Source organism: Pantherophis guttatus, chromosome 3, assembly GCF_059756535.1.
Source record: "Pantherophis guttatus breed Tessera chromosome 3, ASM5975653v1, whole genome shotgun sequence".
Lineage (NCBI taxonomy): Eukaryota > Metazoa > Chordata > Lepidosauria > Squamata > Colubridae > Pantherophis > Pantherophis guttatus.
In genome coordinates, this window is record NC_142065.1 from 5,162 (window position 1) to 22,789 (window position 17,628).

The window sequence follows — 17,628 nt, forward strand, 5'->3', positions numbered from 1 at the left end:
AGAACTTGCAAGCATGGCCATTCCAAGGGCTCCAGGATATTTGGGGTGGTTAAAGGTGCTCGTCTAAAAACCAGAAGACCTTCAGCATCAATGGTTGCTGGAGACCGGTCCTCCTTTCTCAGCCCAGCCCACCTCACAAGGTTGTTGTTGTGAGGAAAATAGGTGAAGGCAATAGCAGTTCCCCACCTTGAGGTGTCTATCTAAAAGAAGGCAGGAGAACCAAACAGCACGGCCTCAGTCTCCGTACAGGCGAATTGGCCTCCTTGCCAGAGCCAGTCTTTCCCAAGGTGGTGCCCCCCGGCTAAGTCGGCTGTGCCAGATGAGGCCCTCCTCAATCTGGCCGGTGCCTCTTCCTAGCCCAGGAAGCCCCAGCCAAGAGCATGGTGGTCTGTTGAAAGTAGAGATTTGCTGCTGGGACACTCGCCTTCTCTGGCCATTCTTGCTCAGGCTCCCTTGGGATGCACAAGGAGACCCCCCCCCCCAAGAAACAGGGTGGAAAAGATAGCAGCAGCTGGGGACCCTAACCTCTAACCCTTAACAATAATCCCTACCCTAACCCTATCCCTTAACCAAAACCCTAATTCTAACCCTTAAACCCAACCCAAACCATAGCACTAACACCTAACCGTAACTCTAGCCTTCACCCTTAACCCCTTTTTTCAGCGTTTTTGCCCAAATCTTAGCATGCTACGTTATTGGTTTGAAAATTTTGATTGTCACCACATAAATTGTAGCTATATTATATGTAACATTTTCCAGGTTAATTAGCAAATTGCAGCTCATAATATTCCTTCTGATTTTTTTGCCCTTACAAACATTTTCTCAAAAAAGTAAAATATTTATTTTTAGAAGGCAGCCAAAAAGAGTAAAAGCAGGGGTTGGGGTTCAGTGATTCTGCTTCATCCAAGGACCGTCTTTTTCCTCCCATCAAACGAGAGTCTGGGGTTGGGGCCTGCAAGGTGAGGCCTCTAAACAGCTCCAAAATTAAAAGCCTCATCTACCCTCCTCTACTTAAAAGGGGTTTGAATAAGAAAAAATGATTTTAACAGTATCTATCCCTACCCTAATCATTCCCAGCAGACACAGCAGAGCAACCCCCATGAGAAGAGCCTCACAATGAAGGGAGCGGGAAAGAGATGGAGACCCATCGCGTCCTTAGGCAGATCGTGTTCGAAGGACCCTTCCTGGAATTAGGTGAAGGCAGCACATAAGCACCATCTTGAGTGTCCTTTGCTCGCTCATTTCCAGTCCGTTCCTGGTACAAGCACTAATTTGAGACCTGTGTAACTGTGATGTGTCTCCGTTCCTCTCACGCGGTGTGAACAGACAAGGCTGTCAAGTCGAGGGACAGATTTTCTCTGCTCACTGCTCTGTGCCAGCCCTTGTGGCTTCTCCAGAAGAAGAAGACTTGCTGGCAATCAACCTGGGGAGCCCCAGAGGCCGTTGGGGGCTCTCTGGCTGACAACAGCCACACTTCCACCAGCCTGGTTGCCGAGCAAATCGCTCGGCAGCAAAATAATAAACCAGTGGGTCCAGGCAGGCATTGAGGCTGGTCAGCGCCATAGTGATGCGACGAGCCACGTAGGTGGTGCGGACGAGGGTGCAGTCACCCAGGACACCCACCCGGCCCAACGTGTGCACCAGCTGCACAATGTGATACGGTGCAAAGCAGACCAGGAAAACCCCAAGGACCACCAGCACCGTCCGCAGGGCTTTGCGTCTCGCTGCTCGGGAGCTTGCCTGCAATCCAGGGGAAGCCAGGAGGCGCCAGGCAATCAGCGGGTAGCAGACACCGATCAAAAGAAGAGGCAGCAAGAAGCCAATCACGGCAGCAAAGATACTGATGCCCGAGATGCGCCCCTTCCAGGAACTGGAGGAGAAGTTTTCAAGGCAGGCGGTGCGGCCATCGGCGAAGGGGCTGGTCAGGGACCCACGGAGGGCCAGGAACAGGATGGCCGTGATGAGGACCAGCCACACGCCCAGAGCAGCCACCAGGCGGTAACGCAGCTGCCGAAACTGGAGGTGCTTCAGCGGATGGACGACAGCTACATAGCGCTCGAGGCAGATGCAGGCCAGGAAGAGGGAGCTGCCATAGAGGTTGGCGAAGAAGAGGCAGCCGGTGATTTTGCAGAAGGCTTCGCCAAAGGTCCAGTCATTATGGTGGGCGTGGTAAGTGATGCGGAAGGGCAAGGTCAGCACAAAGAGCAAGTCAAGAATGGCCAGGTTCACCAGGAAGACATTGGCCGGGGCAATGGCTGATTTGGTCCGGAGGAAGTAACCCAACACAAAGAGATTCCCCCCCAGGCCAAGGAGGAAGACCAAACTGTACACCACAGGAAACAGGATGTACTGGAAGTCTGCACTCTCCGAGCAGGGAGACGTGTTATTAGAAGGCAGTCCGGAGTGGTTCTGTGGCGGCAACTGGGACAGAAAGAAAAGCATTATAGCATTTAGTGTACATTTAGTGTTCATTGTATTTCCTCCAACTCAGCACCCTTTCCCAGGCTCCTTTGCCTTTATGCTAAATTTGAAGGTCTGGCTGACCACGGAAGCCGGACCTCAGATGCCTCGCTTAACTCAGAATCATGGAGCGATGGCTAATATTTGTTTATTTAACACATTCCCACATTCCCATGACCACCTGCCTCAATTTGGACAGCAAGGAAAGAGATCTGTAACTGAGTACACTGTAACTATAACTCAGCACACCAGAAGTACTTAAACCCATGCTGACAGATGATACTCAGAGGTTTATACAAAATAAAAAGTTGGAAGGGACCTTGGAGGTCCTGTCCAACCCCCCTGTTCAAGCAGGAGACCCTATACCACTCTGGACAAATGACCCTACCCTACAATCCTACCATACACAAGCAAGGTTGAATCAACAAAGAAATAACCAGATAAATAAATAATTTTACATAATTAATATTCCTATTGATTGGGTTTACAACCAAAACAATCTATTTTGTTCTCTTCCTAGGAAGTAAAAAAAAAAACCCACAACTTGGATTGCCCTTGTGGCATTGTGGCCCAAATGGACAAAATAGTCTAGTATATTCCTGTTGTTCAAGGGGCATCCTGTAAGTGGCAACAGCTTGACACGGGTTGGTAATGCAGTTTATATCTTCTGTGTCATGGCCCCATTGGAGCCTGGATGAGGGGTGACAGAGGAGCAACCACAGGAGCAGGACGAGGCAGTTCCAGGTCACTCAGGCCTGGTGTTCTGCCTCAAATGTTACTAAACTATCTATTTACTGTCTAAGCAGCACGCCAGGGAAGGGTCGCCAGTGAAGGAGAGAGGACGCAAGACGACCAAGCGATAGGGGAGGAGAGGGCAGGAAGCAGAGCAGAGGAGCAATGGAGCTCCAGTGACGAGCAATTACCTTCCCCTCCCCATCCCTGAGTGTGGAGAATGGAGAGGAAGTGGGATCAGCGCAGGGCGACCCGACTCGGAAGGAGGGCGCCCGCCCTCTTCACAAAGCTCACCTGGGGAATGAGGTTTAAAGAGATGCCATTGGGAGGGGCAATTGTTGGGAACAAGCATAGCCTTTCTCCTGTCTCACATGCTGTTACCAACATCTGGATACTTTGCTGTGCCTTGCCTTGCCCTGCTTGCCTTGCTTGCCTGGCCTGGCTATGTCTCAGTTCGCAGCAACACAGTTCTACTCTGGGCTGTGTTGCAGTCCCAGTGAACTCTTCCTGTGACGAGGACTCCCTGGAACCAAATTCCCTGAACTGTGGCTGCTCTCAGAACTGTGCTGCTCCCCTGGACTAATAGCAGCCAGGAACTATTGGAGGTGCATGTTTAGAGATTGACTCCTGAACTTGCAGTGAATGGTGGGACTGTTGGAGGAAAGTTGGAGCAATAAAGGGAGTTAAGCCTTCGTTCCTGCTGTGTTGCTTCCGTGCCCAGCCCCTGGTCATCACATTCTTTTTCTGTCATGCAAAAGCCTCTTTGACAAAAGCTATGCGGTAGGCAAATGTGACTCTGTAGGCCTTTGTGGAGCCTCTGAGATGAAATCCAGCAGTGGAAAGCAAGGAATGAAGAGTATCACGGAACAAGCCAGACTAGAGAGGAAGCTCACTTATGTATTGTCGTGGAGGTTTTGTAGACCGTAACCTTATCCGCTTACAAATGCACCAAACAGACGAGTCAGAGAGAAGTTTAAAACAAACTAGTTTAATAAAAACAACAAAACAAAATCTACAAAAGAATATCAGTAGTCATCTGACTTTCAGCAATGTTCATTCAGCTCTTCGGGTCTTCCTTCCTCAGGAGGAGGCATCAGTGACTTCAGCTCTTTGTCTCTGACCCAGGCAAGATGCAAAGTAGATGCAAGCGTGTGCGAGTGCGTGTGCGTGTGAGCTTGCTTGCTTGCTAGCTGGCGTGTATGCTTCCTGCTGGAGAGCAGTTCCTTATATACTAAGTGAGTGTCAGTTACAAAGCACGGGAAACTCAGAGTCAATAGCTACGCACTGATTGGTCCATTCAAACATTCGAACCAGAAGCCAATCAAAGCCAATCAATAGACACAGCAAACCATGAGATAACTTTTCTCTCACATGTATTGACATCTGTGAATCTGAACACAAGAACATTCAAGGCAGAACAGAGAGGAGGCAAGAAACAAATGGGTTATTGTAGCGAGGTGCTACAGGACCTGATTACAAAACTCCCATGGAGGAGAGACTTAGCCCAAATGGGAAAGTTCAGTTCTTGGGACCCTTGCTGGACAACTAGCTTGGCCAAGATAGCCAGGTCTCCCTGGGTGGTTCTGTGGCTGGTTTCACTCTCCAGAAGGCTGAAGAAGGAACGAGGGAGTGGACTGGGACTCTTAGCTCTGATCCTGCTGCCTGGAGTGGGAAAAGCAGAGGGAAGCCTGGAAGAAAGTGACCAAGAAAGGAACACAGAAGCACAGGTATGCACTGGGCTTCAGGGCAGCTGGTTTCAGTAAACTTAAGGAAGTCCTGGATGAGACCCCATGGGCAAAAAAATCAGGAGAGATGGTAATTTCTCAAGCATAAGGGAATAAAAGTGCAATCAATCCGACATCTTTCCAGTGAGGACAAAGATGGGACTCAGGATAGAGACACGTTCTGGATGCATAAGGAGCGCTTAATTAAGTTACAAGCCAAGAGGAAGTTACAAGTTGCTTAAAAGTGCAAAGAAAAGATTAACAGGAGGTGGAAGATGGGTGCAATTTCCAAGAAGGCATACCAACAAATAGTCCCTAATATCTGCAGAGCTAGGAAAACTAAAGATTGCAAGGAAAGCTAGAAGTAACATTTACCCCCACTTCCTGTAGCAAAAGAAAATTAAAGATAGGGTTTAGGATCTAGACCAGTAGTGGGTTTCAAACATTTTCCCTACCGGTTGGGTGGGCGTGGCTAGGTGGGGGGGCATGTGACTGAGTGAGCATGGCCAACTTGACATCACTTACGCCCATGCCCACTCAGTCACATAACCCCCCCTAGCCACGCCCACAGGAAAAGGTAGGAAAAGGTTTGGAATTTCCACCTATCTACCCCCGCACTCCCTTCACCAGTCACCCCTGTTTCCCCTCCTTTAGTGGCCCCGGCCCTAGCCCCCACTTCCTCCCCCACCACTGCCTCTTTCTTTGGGCTGCTTACCTTCCGTGGAGGCTGGTCCAGGGTCCAGAAGGCAAGCTGAGCAGAGTTTTTGGTGACCCCCAGCCAGCCACCACAGGCACAAAGCAGCTGTTAAAGAGGCGGCAGTTGGCCGCAGGCCACCAAAAAGTACCAGAGATCACGGAAAAAGCTACTGCCGTCATCATCATGTTCTTCATGCATGCGCATCCCATTGGACTTGCAAGGCAATGGGACACGCGTGCGTGAAGACCATGGCAGTGACGAACATGGCAGGTGGGGCGAGCGAGTGGCGACCGGGGGACCGGTTTAGGGGCGTGGCCAGCCGGCCATCGCTACCGGTTCAACAACCTTGGCCAAATTTCCGTCAATGGTTCGCACGAACCAGTGCGAATTGGCTGAATACCACCTTTGATCTAGACAGCTTACAATACAATACAAAATAGAAATATAGAAACCACTACCAATTAAGGTTACAAAAGATTAAAAGCAGAGTAAAAGACGAGTTTAGGGTGAAGCAGGGGAAATGCCTTCTCTATCACTGCACCAACCACCTCCAGCCTACAACTTCCCTATCAGGGTCCCAGGCCAACTGCAGAGCCAGGTGAGGCAAGAGGTTCCAAAGAACAGGGGCTGGGGGGATGAGGGGGGGAAGGTTCTTCTCCTAGACCCTGCCACCTTAAATTCCTTGGCTGATGGGGTTTGCAGTTGTTCCTGTTCAGGTTGCTGCATTCTGGACCAATAATAGCTTCTTGCCCATATAGTGCAATAATAGCTACTCTGCCCATATAGTGCGTGTTGCAATAATCCAAACACAAGATGAACAGGGCATTATTGATTGTGTACTGGGCCTCATGATCCAAAAGAAGGGACAATTGGTGCAACGCACAAAGTTGCACAAACGGTTTCCTAGCCACAAAAGCCACCTATTCCTTGAGCAGGAGTCAGGAGATCTAGAAGTCTAGGAGAAACCCCAAATTAGAATATAACAGAATAAGGTTCTAGAAGGCAGCATTTTCAATATTACGCAAAAATCAAGATCCCGGGGAGGCATAACCTCAGACAGGAGGAAAGTTCAAACGTCATGTCAGAAAGGGTGGCTTCACAGAAAGAGTAGTGGAAACTTAGAACCAACTTCCAGCGGAAGCACTGGCCAAATCATCAGTAAATGAGTTTAAACATGTTTGGGATTTTCCTGCAGTCAGTTTTCTTTGTTCTAAGTAAATTTTGCATTGGGTCTATCTGGGGCAGACATCCAGGATTAAGGATGAGAAATCTCTGGATGCCAAGACTCCACGTATTCACAGCTGTTCCACCAGGGTTCAGCCAAAGCCCATTGTCCTCCATCCAGAACCCCACAGCCTCCAGGTGTTGTAACATGCTCAAGAGCTACGCGCAGGCATGAGAGAATCATGCTGTACCGCGTATGCGAAAAACTAGATAAGGGCTGGAACAACTCATAGATAAGGGCTGCAACAATTCACTAGCAGCTAGGATTGTAGATCTTCCCAAATATGGGCATTGCTTCCATGTATTACTTGTATTTATGTATGCATTACATGAGACATGCTGTAATATGTTATTGGGTTATGCTAACAAACCCCTCCTGCCTTTGTTTGTGTTCAATAAAAGAGGCTCCCGGAGTCAGATCTGGGTCGTCTCATCCCGAGAAAACTCATGTCCGTGTCTTTCCTCAATATTGACCTCATGGGCGGCCCATGGAAAACTCACATCTGGTGACCCTGACGTGATATCCGTGTTGCCCACCCATCTCACCCCCGGCTAGGAATAACCTCGCACCCAGGGACGGCCGTCGGCGAACGGAGCACCCTCCCACATCGTGAGTATGGGGTCAGGCTTCTCGAAGGACCAGGCAGTTCATCTCAATGAACTTCGAGATATCTGCAAATTATCTAGTGTAATTAGCCAGGCGGCGGGCAAACCGCTTCCCATTCCCCCGAAAAAACATCTAATTAGTGTACTAAAATATCTTCAACAACACTATCCGGCTTATCCGGAAAAGGGCTCTTTAAAAGTGAAAGTGTGGAAACAGATGGGAACCTGACTCCACGAACCTCCTCGAGCCCTGGAAAAATTCTGGCACTCTGGAGATTGGTTATAGAGTGTTTAATGATGCATGGAAAAAAAAAAGCCTTCAGGACACTGATAATGGTTCCTTTTTAGATTAATGTCATCAAGGAATAGAAAATATAGCTCTGATGCCTTGGAAGAGCAACAATTAATTACAAGTCCTCCACCTGATTATAAAGTTAAAATTGTCATCTCAAAACCATCTTTAATTGAATCATCAGTTCCTTCTGAAGGAGCTGGTAACACCCCCCACTAAGCAGAATTCAAAGAAACAGTTAGACAAAAAAAAGGGGGTGGAATATAGAAGAAATTCCTGAAATGCTTTCTGTCTGTCTACCGGCTGCAATTTTGCAAGCCTTCAGAAAAGTGCTTGTTTCTGGCAAGCGTCAACAAGCCTTCTCTAACATAAGGAAAAAAGCTACAAAGAACGCCACTTCTGAATGCCGAAAAGCAATTGTTGGGCAGGGAAAAGATCTTGATTTGGCAGATATGATTCAAGTGTGTCAGGATATAGGAACATTGTATAAAACCAATTTGTTAGCACTGCCTTATCACCAGGCAGCAAACCCCAAAGAAAATGTTACAATTGTGGAAAACTATTGCAATTTCTTTCTGCTCCGGCTATTCCTTGTATAAAGTTACCAAAAGTTACTTCCTTAGTAAATTTGCAACAATTACTGGGTACTATTAATTGGGTCCGCTCATATTTTTCTTTACCTATGCATTTACTTAGCCCATTATTTGAGTTATTGACTAAAGGAAAAAAGCCAGGAGATTTAATTATAATTCCATCTGTAATGTTTGCTACAATTGAGAAAATTAATAACATCTTGAGTATTCAGTTTGTGGATTGGATCCCTCATAGAAATTGTCAGTATTGAATGGCTTTATTTGTCTCATTACCGTCTAAAAATGTTTTACCTTTTATTTAAGCTATTGCTGAAATTATAACCTTGGGGCGTAGTCAAGCCTGTCGAAGAAATGGAACTGATTTAATAAATATTGTTCTTTCTATCTCAAAATCTGACTTTCACTTTTCTATCTCAGCTTTGCACACTTTTTCTTAACAACCTTTTAATCTGATCTCTGACTCTCAGTATGTTTGTCAGGCTGAAAGAAGAAACTGTTTATTGTTCTTCCCACCCGGGGTTTAGCAGGTAATAAAAACATAAATAACCTGTCTAAATGGGAAAACTCAGATGATTTGAACTGATCAACTTGAAGTGATTTCTGTTAAAAATATTTTGTTGATGTGCATCTATAATGATAGTGTATAGAATTGAATGTGGTTAAATTAATTATGATATTTTTGGCTGGCCAGCAAATTGACTGGGCTTGAACTTGAAGCTGTGGAAAAACAGGCAATGGTTATTTATTTATTTATTTATTTTATTTATTAATCAAATTTCTATACCGCCCTACTCCCGAAGGACTCAGGGCGGTGAACAGCCAAGATAAAATACAGATAATACAAATATTAAAAAATCCCTTAAAATTATTAAATATATCGGCCGAAACACAGATTAAAACACCCAATTTGTAAAATCACGAATTAAAAAATTTAAAAATTTAAAAGATGGGAGTTAGGCCAGGCCAGCTTGCTGAAATAGAAAAGTTTTGAGAGCACGGCGTTATGGGCCCAATATCACCTTTTGTGATTAAAACTGCTGCCTGAAATTTTTTCCACCGTTTTGGGAATAAGCTAGTTCATTGAAATAATTTTAATGACTGATTTGCATGGAGGACGCATTAAATGAATTTTTTTATGTGAAAGTGGTTTATACGAAAGGTCTGATTGCAGTACAAATGTGAATGCCTGTGTGTGGATAAGGTGAGAAATTAGAGAAATACTGAACGTGTTGCTTTGCTGTAAGTATGCTGAATGGAGGAGGGAAGCGAGGCTTGGTTGCGTGCTGTAAAACATTTTTTCCCTCTTCCCCCCTCCTTTTTTCCCTGGGAGGTGAGAGGCACAAAGATGGGGGGGGGCTACGGGTTTTTTTGTTCTCTTCACCATTTTTTTTTCTCTCAGAGAACCAGCCTGAGAAAGGCGGGGTAAAGGGTGATATCTGATACCTGCCTTTGCAGTTTCAGAGCATTGACTCAAAATACCTCATTTAGATTGTTTGTTTTATTTTTGAAGCTGTCTTTCTTACTCCTTAATGTTTTTATGTCTGCGTGCATTCTGCATACTTAACAGATGGCACGTTTGTTCGTTTGTATGTTTGTTTGTTGTTTGTTTGTTTGTTTGTTTGTTTGTTTGTTTGTTTGTTTGTTTGTCTGTCAGCAGCATAAGCTGTTGCCATTTTAGGAATTGTCACAAAGATGGGTTAGAGATTACAATATGTAGACAGAGAGATAAAATACTTAGGACATTTAATTAATGAAAGAAGTAACAAAAATAACACCTGAAGAGTTGAGGAAATGTTTAGGATTGACTGGATATTGTAGGCTGTGAATAGATAATTGTGCTATTTTGAATGAAGACTGGTATGCAAAGAACCCAGTGTTACAGGGAATGTAAGGGAATGGCTTTGAGGGTTTTAACCCAGAAGTGGGGAGGGAAGAGAGAGTTAGTGAAGGAAAGCAGAAAGTTGACTTTTGGAAGTATCAGATATTGGTGCTGAGAAGGGGTTGAATTGTTTATAGATGGGAAGAGAAAGTTGGTTTGCACAGACTTGGGCTGGCTTGGAAGTCAGAATGGCAATGGGAGAAGGATTTGAATGTATAGTGTTATAAGGAGATTTGTTTATTGAAAGGTTATAGATATTGTGGGTGGTGGAGACAGAGATTTCCATCAAAATAAAAAGCATTAGCGAAGCAATTTGGTCTCAAGGCAGCCATCATACAACAATGTCCTACCTGTAGTCAACAAGCTCATTCTATCCCTATGGGTGTAAACCCTAGAGGACTCAAAGCTTGTGAAATTTGGCAAATGGATGTAACTCAGTATCCATCCTTTGCCCCATGGAAATATTTGCATGTTTCCGTGGATACTTATTCAGGATTTATTATGTCATTCCCAAAAAGGGAAGAAGCAACCAAACATGTAATAAATCATTGTATTCGGACTTCTGCATCGATGGGACACCCAATTGAACTTAAAATTGACAATGGACCTGCGTACACCAGTACTGCCTTTGCAGACTTTTGTAACAAGTGGTCCATCACACACAAATTTGGCTTATAAATTGAAAGAGGAAAAATGCCTCGGCCTCCCAGCCATGCAAAACAAACTCAATCTTTGCTTATATACTTTGAACTTCCTTAACCTGACTGGACAGCCTCCCACATCGGCTGCGACCCGTCATTTTTCTACTTCTCCATCAGCTACCCCAAACCATAGGTTTATTTCCACCAACTACCTGATCCTGCATGGAGAAGGGCCGCTGACCTTATTACCTGGGGCCGTGGATACGCTGCTGTCCAGTATAACAATCACATCATTTGGATCCCCAGAAGACACATAAGACCATTTCATTTACAACAAAAAGAAGGAGAAACCCCTCGTGCTGAGATTTAAGAAGAAAACACCTTGCTGAGTCCTACCGGCAATGGACTCTCAACGCACGATGGTGATCAGTTGGTCCCCTGAGCACAGCGGAAGATTCATCAGGAGGAAACTACCTTCACATTGTACATATACATTTTATTAGCTTTAATATAACACTTTCTTACACATACTAATGTTAGTAGAAGTTTGGGAGTGGGTTTTGTGGGTACTTGTTTTTCTAATTTTGCTAGTAATTTTGTTTCACACGTATAAGTGACTATGATTTGTTTATGGCCTTGGACATTGTTAGCTTTGGGACTCTCAAGTGCCCATGTAAGGAACATCAAATCCCCACATACATACACTTCAAGTCAAGTACGCTCCCGCCACAAACGCATTGTCTATGCACGAGGTCCTTACTTTCTACTTAAGTCTACTCCACCACCTAAGGTTCCCATATTGACATTTCCAGCTGAGGGGGGAGTGAATAAGGACAATGGGCCTCTGCAACAATTGCATAAAGGAGACTATATATCACGGATTCTGGAATTAAGTCACGATCTTGCATCTATTGCCCCTACATCTCATGATCCTTCATGTCAGCAGCCTCTACATTCAATTATGATGGGACAGTAATAAAAGACATTCAAATAGCTGCTAATCGGACAAACTCCACTACTCCTATTTCCCAAACCACACCCACCACTGACACTGGGTGGCTCATTAAAAACTCAGATATCCAGAGGCATCTTGCCCAATCTCGGGTGGCAATAAATTATCGGGATCTTCATTTATTAAATAACTGGACAGTACATATGTTCAACGAGACTATCGGGGTGCTGAAGCTGATGAACAAAGAACTGGCTGAAATCAGGGAGGTGGTCTCACAAAACCGATATGCCTTAGATATTATGCTAGTAGCTAAAGGAGGCATTTGTGCCCTCATACACTCACATTGTTGTACCTATATATCTGATTATCAGTATAACATCACTCACACCATAGAACATATGGAAAACTTGTTCAAAAACAATCCCTTATCATCCGATGGATCTGGTGCCATTGACATCTGGGCTGCTCTTTGGTCATGGCTCCCGGATGGTTCTTGGTTGAAATCAATTATGCCAACTATTGTATCTATACTGCTTGTTTTGCTTTGTTGCTGTATCCTATGTCTCCCCTCGCTTCTGCAAATGTGCAAAGGTTTTATTCCCTCCAATAGGAAGGACGTCCTGATAAGTGAAACCAAAGCCCTTCTGGAACTGGAGGAACAAATCAGGTGTGGTCAGAGAAGGTGCTCGGGACGTGCAAGATAGGGCTTCCAGAATAACTCAGAGGTTACAAACTCCTGACATGTGGTTTTCTTGGGTGCCTGGATCCGGATGGATTTACAATTTGTGTGAGCGATTTGTGGAAATGTATAACTGGAATACAACTCAGAAACTTGATGGCCTACCTCGCTTGACATCTCCTGGCCATTTTTCCACTAACTTTGTTCACCGTAATAAAAGGATGGGTGAGCTACAAAAATTTGCAGAAACCGGATGGCTGAAGAACATATTGTCTACTGTACTCATGATCATTGCTTTGCTTATTTCTGTATGTTGTAGTATCACAAACTGTTGTTTACAAATAGATGAGACAGGGAAAGTTGTAGCGGATCTTACCGCTGAGTTAAGAAAGCTTGTGCATGTACCTGTACAAAAGTGGACGGGAATGCTTGATGAGGGGGGATTTTTGGGAGGAATATTCCGCAATTGGAAGCAAGCTGCGTTCATGATTGGTGTCATTCTTTTAGGCCTCCTCATGCTCCCATGCCTAATCCCCGTAATCCGGAGTATTATCCAATCCACGGTAGAGAGTGTGGTCCAAACCAGAGAAAAACATATTAACATAGCCCAAACAGACACTAACGACATACTATAGCAAAAGGCATTGCTATCTGCCCTCTCTGATGAGGAAGATGATCGTGTTTAAAAAATTAACACAAAAAGTAGAAGATGTTGTAACATGCTCAAGAGCTACGCACAGGCATGAGAGAATCATGCTGTACCGCGTATGCGAAAAACTAGATAAGGGCTGGAACAACTCATAGATAAGGGCTGCAACAATTCACTAGCAGCTAGGATTGTAGATCTTCCCAAATATGGGCATTGCTTCCATGTATTACTTGTACTTACGTGTGCATTTCATGAGACATGCTGTAATATATTATTGGCTTATGCTAACAAACCCCTCCTGCCTTTGTTTGTGTTCAATAAAAGAGGCTCCCGGAGTCAGATCTGGGTCGTCTCATCCCGAGAAAACTCATGTCCATGTCTTTCCTCAATATTGACCTCATGGGCGGCCCACGGAAAACTCACATCCAGGCACCATGAAAGGGAAGCTATGGCATCACTTGGGTCACCAGGGGTGGAGATGCAGCACTGAGCATCAGCAGCCTATTGGTGACATCTCATCCCCTGGAGTCATGTGATATCAGCCAGTGGTTTCGTGACCAAAAGCTGCAGAGAGCCCCCTGGTGCCCCACAGAGCAGCGGCTTTGGGCTGGACCTCTCGCCAGTATTTATACCAACTGGAACCAGCCACAGAGAAAAGAACTGAACCCGTGCAACATTGCACTGCCCAGTCCCAAATCCTGCAGCCAGCCCAAAATGGTTGATGATATCAACAGCCACCAAGAGGTCAAGGAGAGTGAGGATGGATCTGCTACCCCATCCTACTCTCACTAGAGAGGATCAAGTGTGAACAAGGCCACTTCTGTCTATAACCAGGCCTGCAGCCTGACTAGATGTCCAGGTAATCTGTTTCATCCAGGATCTTCTGGAGCTGTCATGCAATCACTCTTTGGACAAAACTGGACGAACGTTGTACTGCAGAGCGAGGGTCTAATGATGGCTTCAGCCACCAACTCCTTCTGATGTGTTGCATTAATCACATTGCTACATTAATCACTGCTTGCACTCATCCAGAAGTCACCATCCTGGAAGCAGATAACTGAGAGCATTTGTTGAGTTCAAAGCATAGAAGAGTTTATTACTTCTACCTATACAAAAGAATCTAGTCAACTAATGGACAAAGCTAAACTGGCACAAGACATGGACAAAGGAATTTCGGGGGGGCTGGACCTGGGTCTCTTGTGGCCAAACAATGATTCCAAACTGATGATACATTTAATCCCACCTTCCAGCTCAGCTGCTTCCTCCTACAAGCTTCCACTAACCAGGAGGGACAGGAATCTAACAATCAAGAAAGCTGCTTTGACATTTCCTCAGGTCCAACAGGATCACATTGCTCCCAGATAAAAGTTCAACTCTGTTCCATGGACATCTTGAATGGTTTTATTTGATGCTTGGTCTCTAACCAAGAGCAAATCTGAGCACTTTTGTCAGGTGTTGCACAAATTCCACCAAATGGCACATAGCTGCCATAAATGAGTTTAAGCCTCAGGAGTAACTCAAGAATCTTGAAGGACCTCTACTCCAATGCCCAGGAGCCACCGTGGTTCCTTTTCTCCTTGCAGTCTTTCTGATCCTGGACCGGCTCAGGGCCATCTGTCCACGCACAGATCTCTCAACCATTTGCGATAGTAATCGGCTCTCCTTCTCCTCCTCCTCTCCTTGCCCATCTGTGCTCTTGTCTATTGTGGCATGTTTTTAAGCAACTGGGGAATTATTGCCATTATTATCGCTCTGATCAATGCCTCACTGTTTTACTCAGGCTAGAAGGAAGATGCTTACAAAAGGTAGGTCTCAACTGGTCCAGATCCAACTAATCAAAAGGAATCGAAAGGTCTTTGCCCTGCCAGCTGCCACACTGCCTCCTATCCAAGTTACACTGTGTGCCTATGCAGTCTTTGGCAAAGGAAGTCAGAAAAAAGGAAATTAAAGAAGCATCCTTCTCCCTCCGTTACCGCAAAATGTAATTGTTTGGCAACACACAAGCTTTGTAATCAGAGCAGCCTGGATGAATCTGAGCAGGAAGGAGGCAACAGACAACCTCTGAACTCAGGATGGGTCTTCTATAAGGAAGGCACAAGATTGTTCTTCTGCAAATATGACACTGTCATTCAGCATGGGAATTACATCTGTGGACTTAGTAACGATGCCAAGAGTTTCCAGGGCTTTGATGAAGTCCAGGTGTTTGGGGAAAAAACATGAATGCTTTGGGCTTCACCTGACCAAAGGGCCATCTGCCGCCAGGAAAATGATAAGCAATATTCAACTTTTGAAGCTTCTCTTAAACATGCAACCTCCCTGAGGAAACCATGGCAGCTGAGGGTTCCCCCCACTCCACCATCCCCAGGTACAGAAAAGCAGGCATCCTTAAGCTTGTCTGGCAGCTGCAACATGGCAACAGCCATGAACTTTTCAAATGAAGTCCCAGAGCCCAGTGAACAGAAAAGGGTCAGGATCGGCTACTCCCAAGGCTCTGAAGCTGCCACTCCTCCTTTCCCCATTAAAGGCTAAGCCATAGGAGGGGGGGGGTTGCTATAGAGCTTGACAGCAGCACAAGGCTGGGGGGGGGGGTGTCATGGAGGGAGGACTGTTGGCCTTCCTTTTTCTCCAAGAGGACAAAGTGGGAGATGAGGGAGCGACTTTTCTTCCCAGCTGTCCAGAGTGCTGAGAACTTTCCCATCCAAAGAACAGAGGGTGGGATTGGGGGGGGGGGTTGGCATCAAAAGTGGTTGGCAGACGTGCAGTCTGGCCTGAACCCTCCCCCATTCCACCCTCTATTCCTCTCCAAAAATTGTGGGGTCCTAGCAGGTGACCTTCATCATTGTCACCCTCCTTCCCACTTGCCCATACCTCTGGGAGCTCCATGGAGGCGACTGCTTCTGTTGTGTCCTGTTGTGCCAGGACTGTCGACTGCCTGCTGCTCCCCTGGCCTGCTGTAACCTCACCCCCAGCTCACACACACACACACACATCCCCGCAGATTCCAGGAAGACTCATTTGGGACCTGCCCCCTTCCAGCTCCGGGAGGGGGAAAGCCCAAAGAGCTCCCCAGCCAGTCCCTTCCCTGTTCCTTATCTGGCTGCTGTCAGGGGGAGAGCAAAAGGTGAGCTTCGGTGCTGGACTCTTCAGATTCTCCCACCCAAAAGCCCTTACCTTGGGGGGGAGAGACCAACTCAGTAGCAGCACCCCTTTCTCATTCACTCTCCCCATACATCCCCGCCCAGTTCTCTGTGGCAAGCCAGAAATGCCCAGAATTGCGCAAGAGGTCTGTGTGCACTCACAAGTTTTCTTTTTGGGCTAAAAGAGGGAAGTCCAGAACAAGCAGCAGGGAGGAAAGAAGGAAGACACATTAGCAATATCAGCACCACCTCCCTTTCTCCTCCCCACCTACCACCACCACCACCACCACCACTCCTTTGTGTTTCTTTGCCTCCCCTTCTCATGTGTACAATCTCCTGATTTTTTTTGGAAACAAAACTAGGTAGAAAGTGATCACACTCGAACTATGGATTTTAGGAAGGCAAATTTTGATAAACCAAGAGAAACAGTAAATAAGGTATTCTGGGAAGAAAACCTTAAGAGCAAAGGTTTTGCAGCCAGTTGGGATTTTTTGAAAAGGGAATTAAGGAAGGCATCACATCAGACAATGTCAGTGAAAAAGAAAATCTTCTAAAGAAGCTGATGGGGTTGGACAAGCAGCTCACAAGAAGGACAAAACTAAGACTAAGAAAATATACTTATGGAAAATGAAGAGAGGGGCTCTACAAATAGAGACCTCTACAAAACCTCTGTCCAGAAAAGTCTGGATGAGGCCAGGAAGGTAGAAGGTAGGTAGAACATGAGCAAAGGTTGGCAAGACAGGCAAAATTTAGGAAGACGAATTCCTTCAAATATGTCAATAGCAAGAAAATGTCAATGGAGGCGATGGGCCAATTGCTGATTTTAGATGGCGAAATCTGAATAAGTGACCAGGAGAAACCAGGTGGCCTAGGTGGTATATACACATATGGCAGTGTCATTCTTTTTTCTTTTTATATTGACCCATATGCATTCAAGGAGGCTTTACTCCTTGGTTTTGTAGATTTCTGTAGCGATATAATGATTCCTTACATATAATGCTACTCCACTTCCTCTTTCATTCATTTAGTTTCTTTTGAACAATTCAGTCGATTTCTTTTGAACAACTTAAATCCTTCTAGCAATTCATTTCAGTCACAAATTTCACCCCACCAAGTTTTTGTAATGGGCACAATGTCCTACTTGCCCTCACTTATGAAAACTTCAAGTTCACCCTGTTTCTTCCTCATACTTTGAATGTTAAGTCTACAGGCATCTCAGTCCTTTATGACGGTTTGCTTCCTATCTCTCCTGTTTTATGTCTGAGTTACCCTTCCTTCTCTTTACCTCATTGTTTGATTGGTTGTCTTGGGAGTTTATGCTTGGTATTAGTTTAAAGCTCTTTGGAGAAGCCAAGCTAGTTGT

The 17,628-nt window shown here is 45.5% G+C and overlaps 1 protein-coding gene across 1 annotated transcript; it reads right to left on the bottom strand.

Annotated features, from left to right (window-relative positions):
- Positions 1–601: 601 nt before the first annotated feature.
- On the bottom strand, positions 602–16,215 carry LOC117669581 (lysophosphatidic acid receptor 6-like). The gene is made up of 2 exons (XM_034424124.3): positions 15,997–16,215; positions 602–2,421 (listed from the first exon to the last, which is right to left on the bottom strand). Exons 1-2 carry the CDS (start codon positions 16,009–16,011, stop codon positions 1,363–1,365), a joined length of 1,074 nt encoding a protein of 357 aa, XP_034280015.2. The 5' UTR covers positions 16,012–16,215; the 3' UTR covers positions 602–1,362.
- Positions 16,216–17,628: the final 1,413 nt, after the last annotated feature.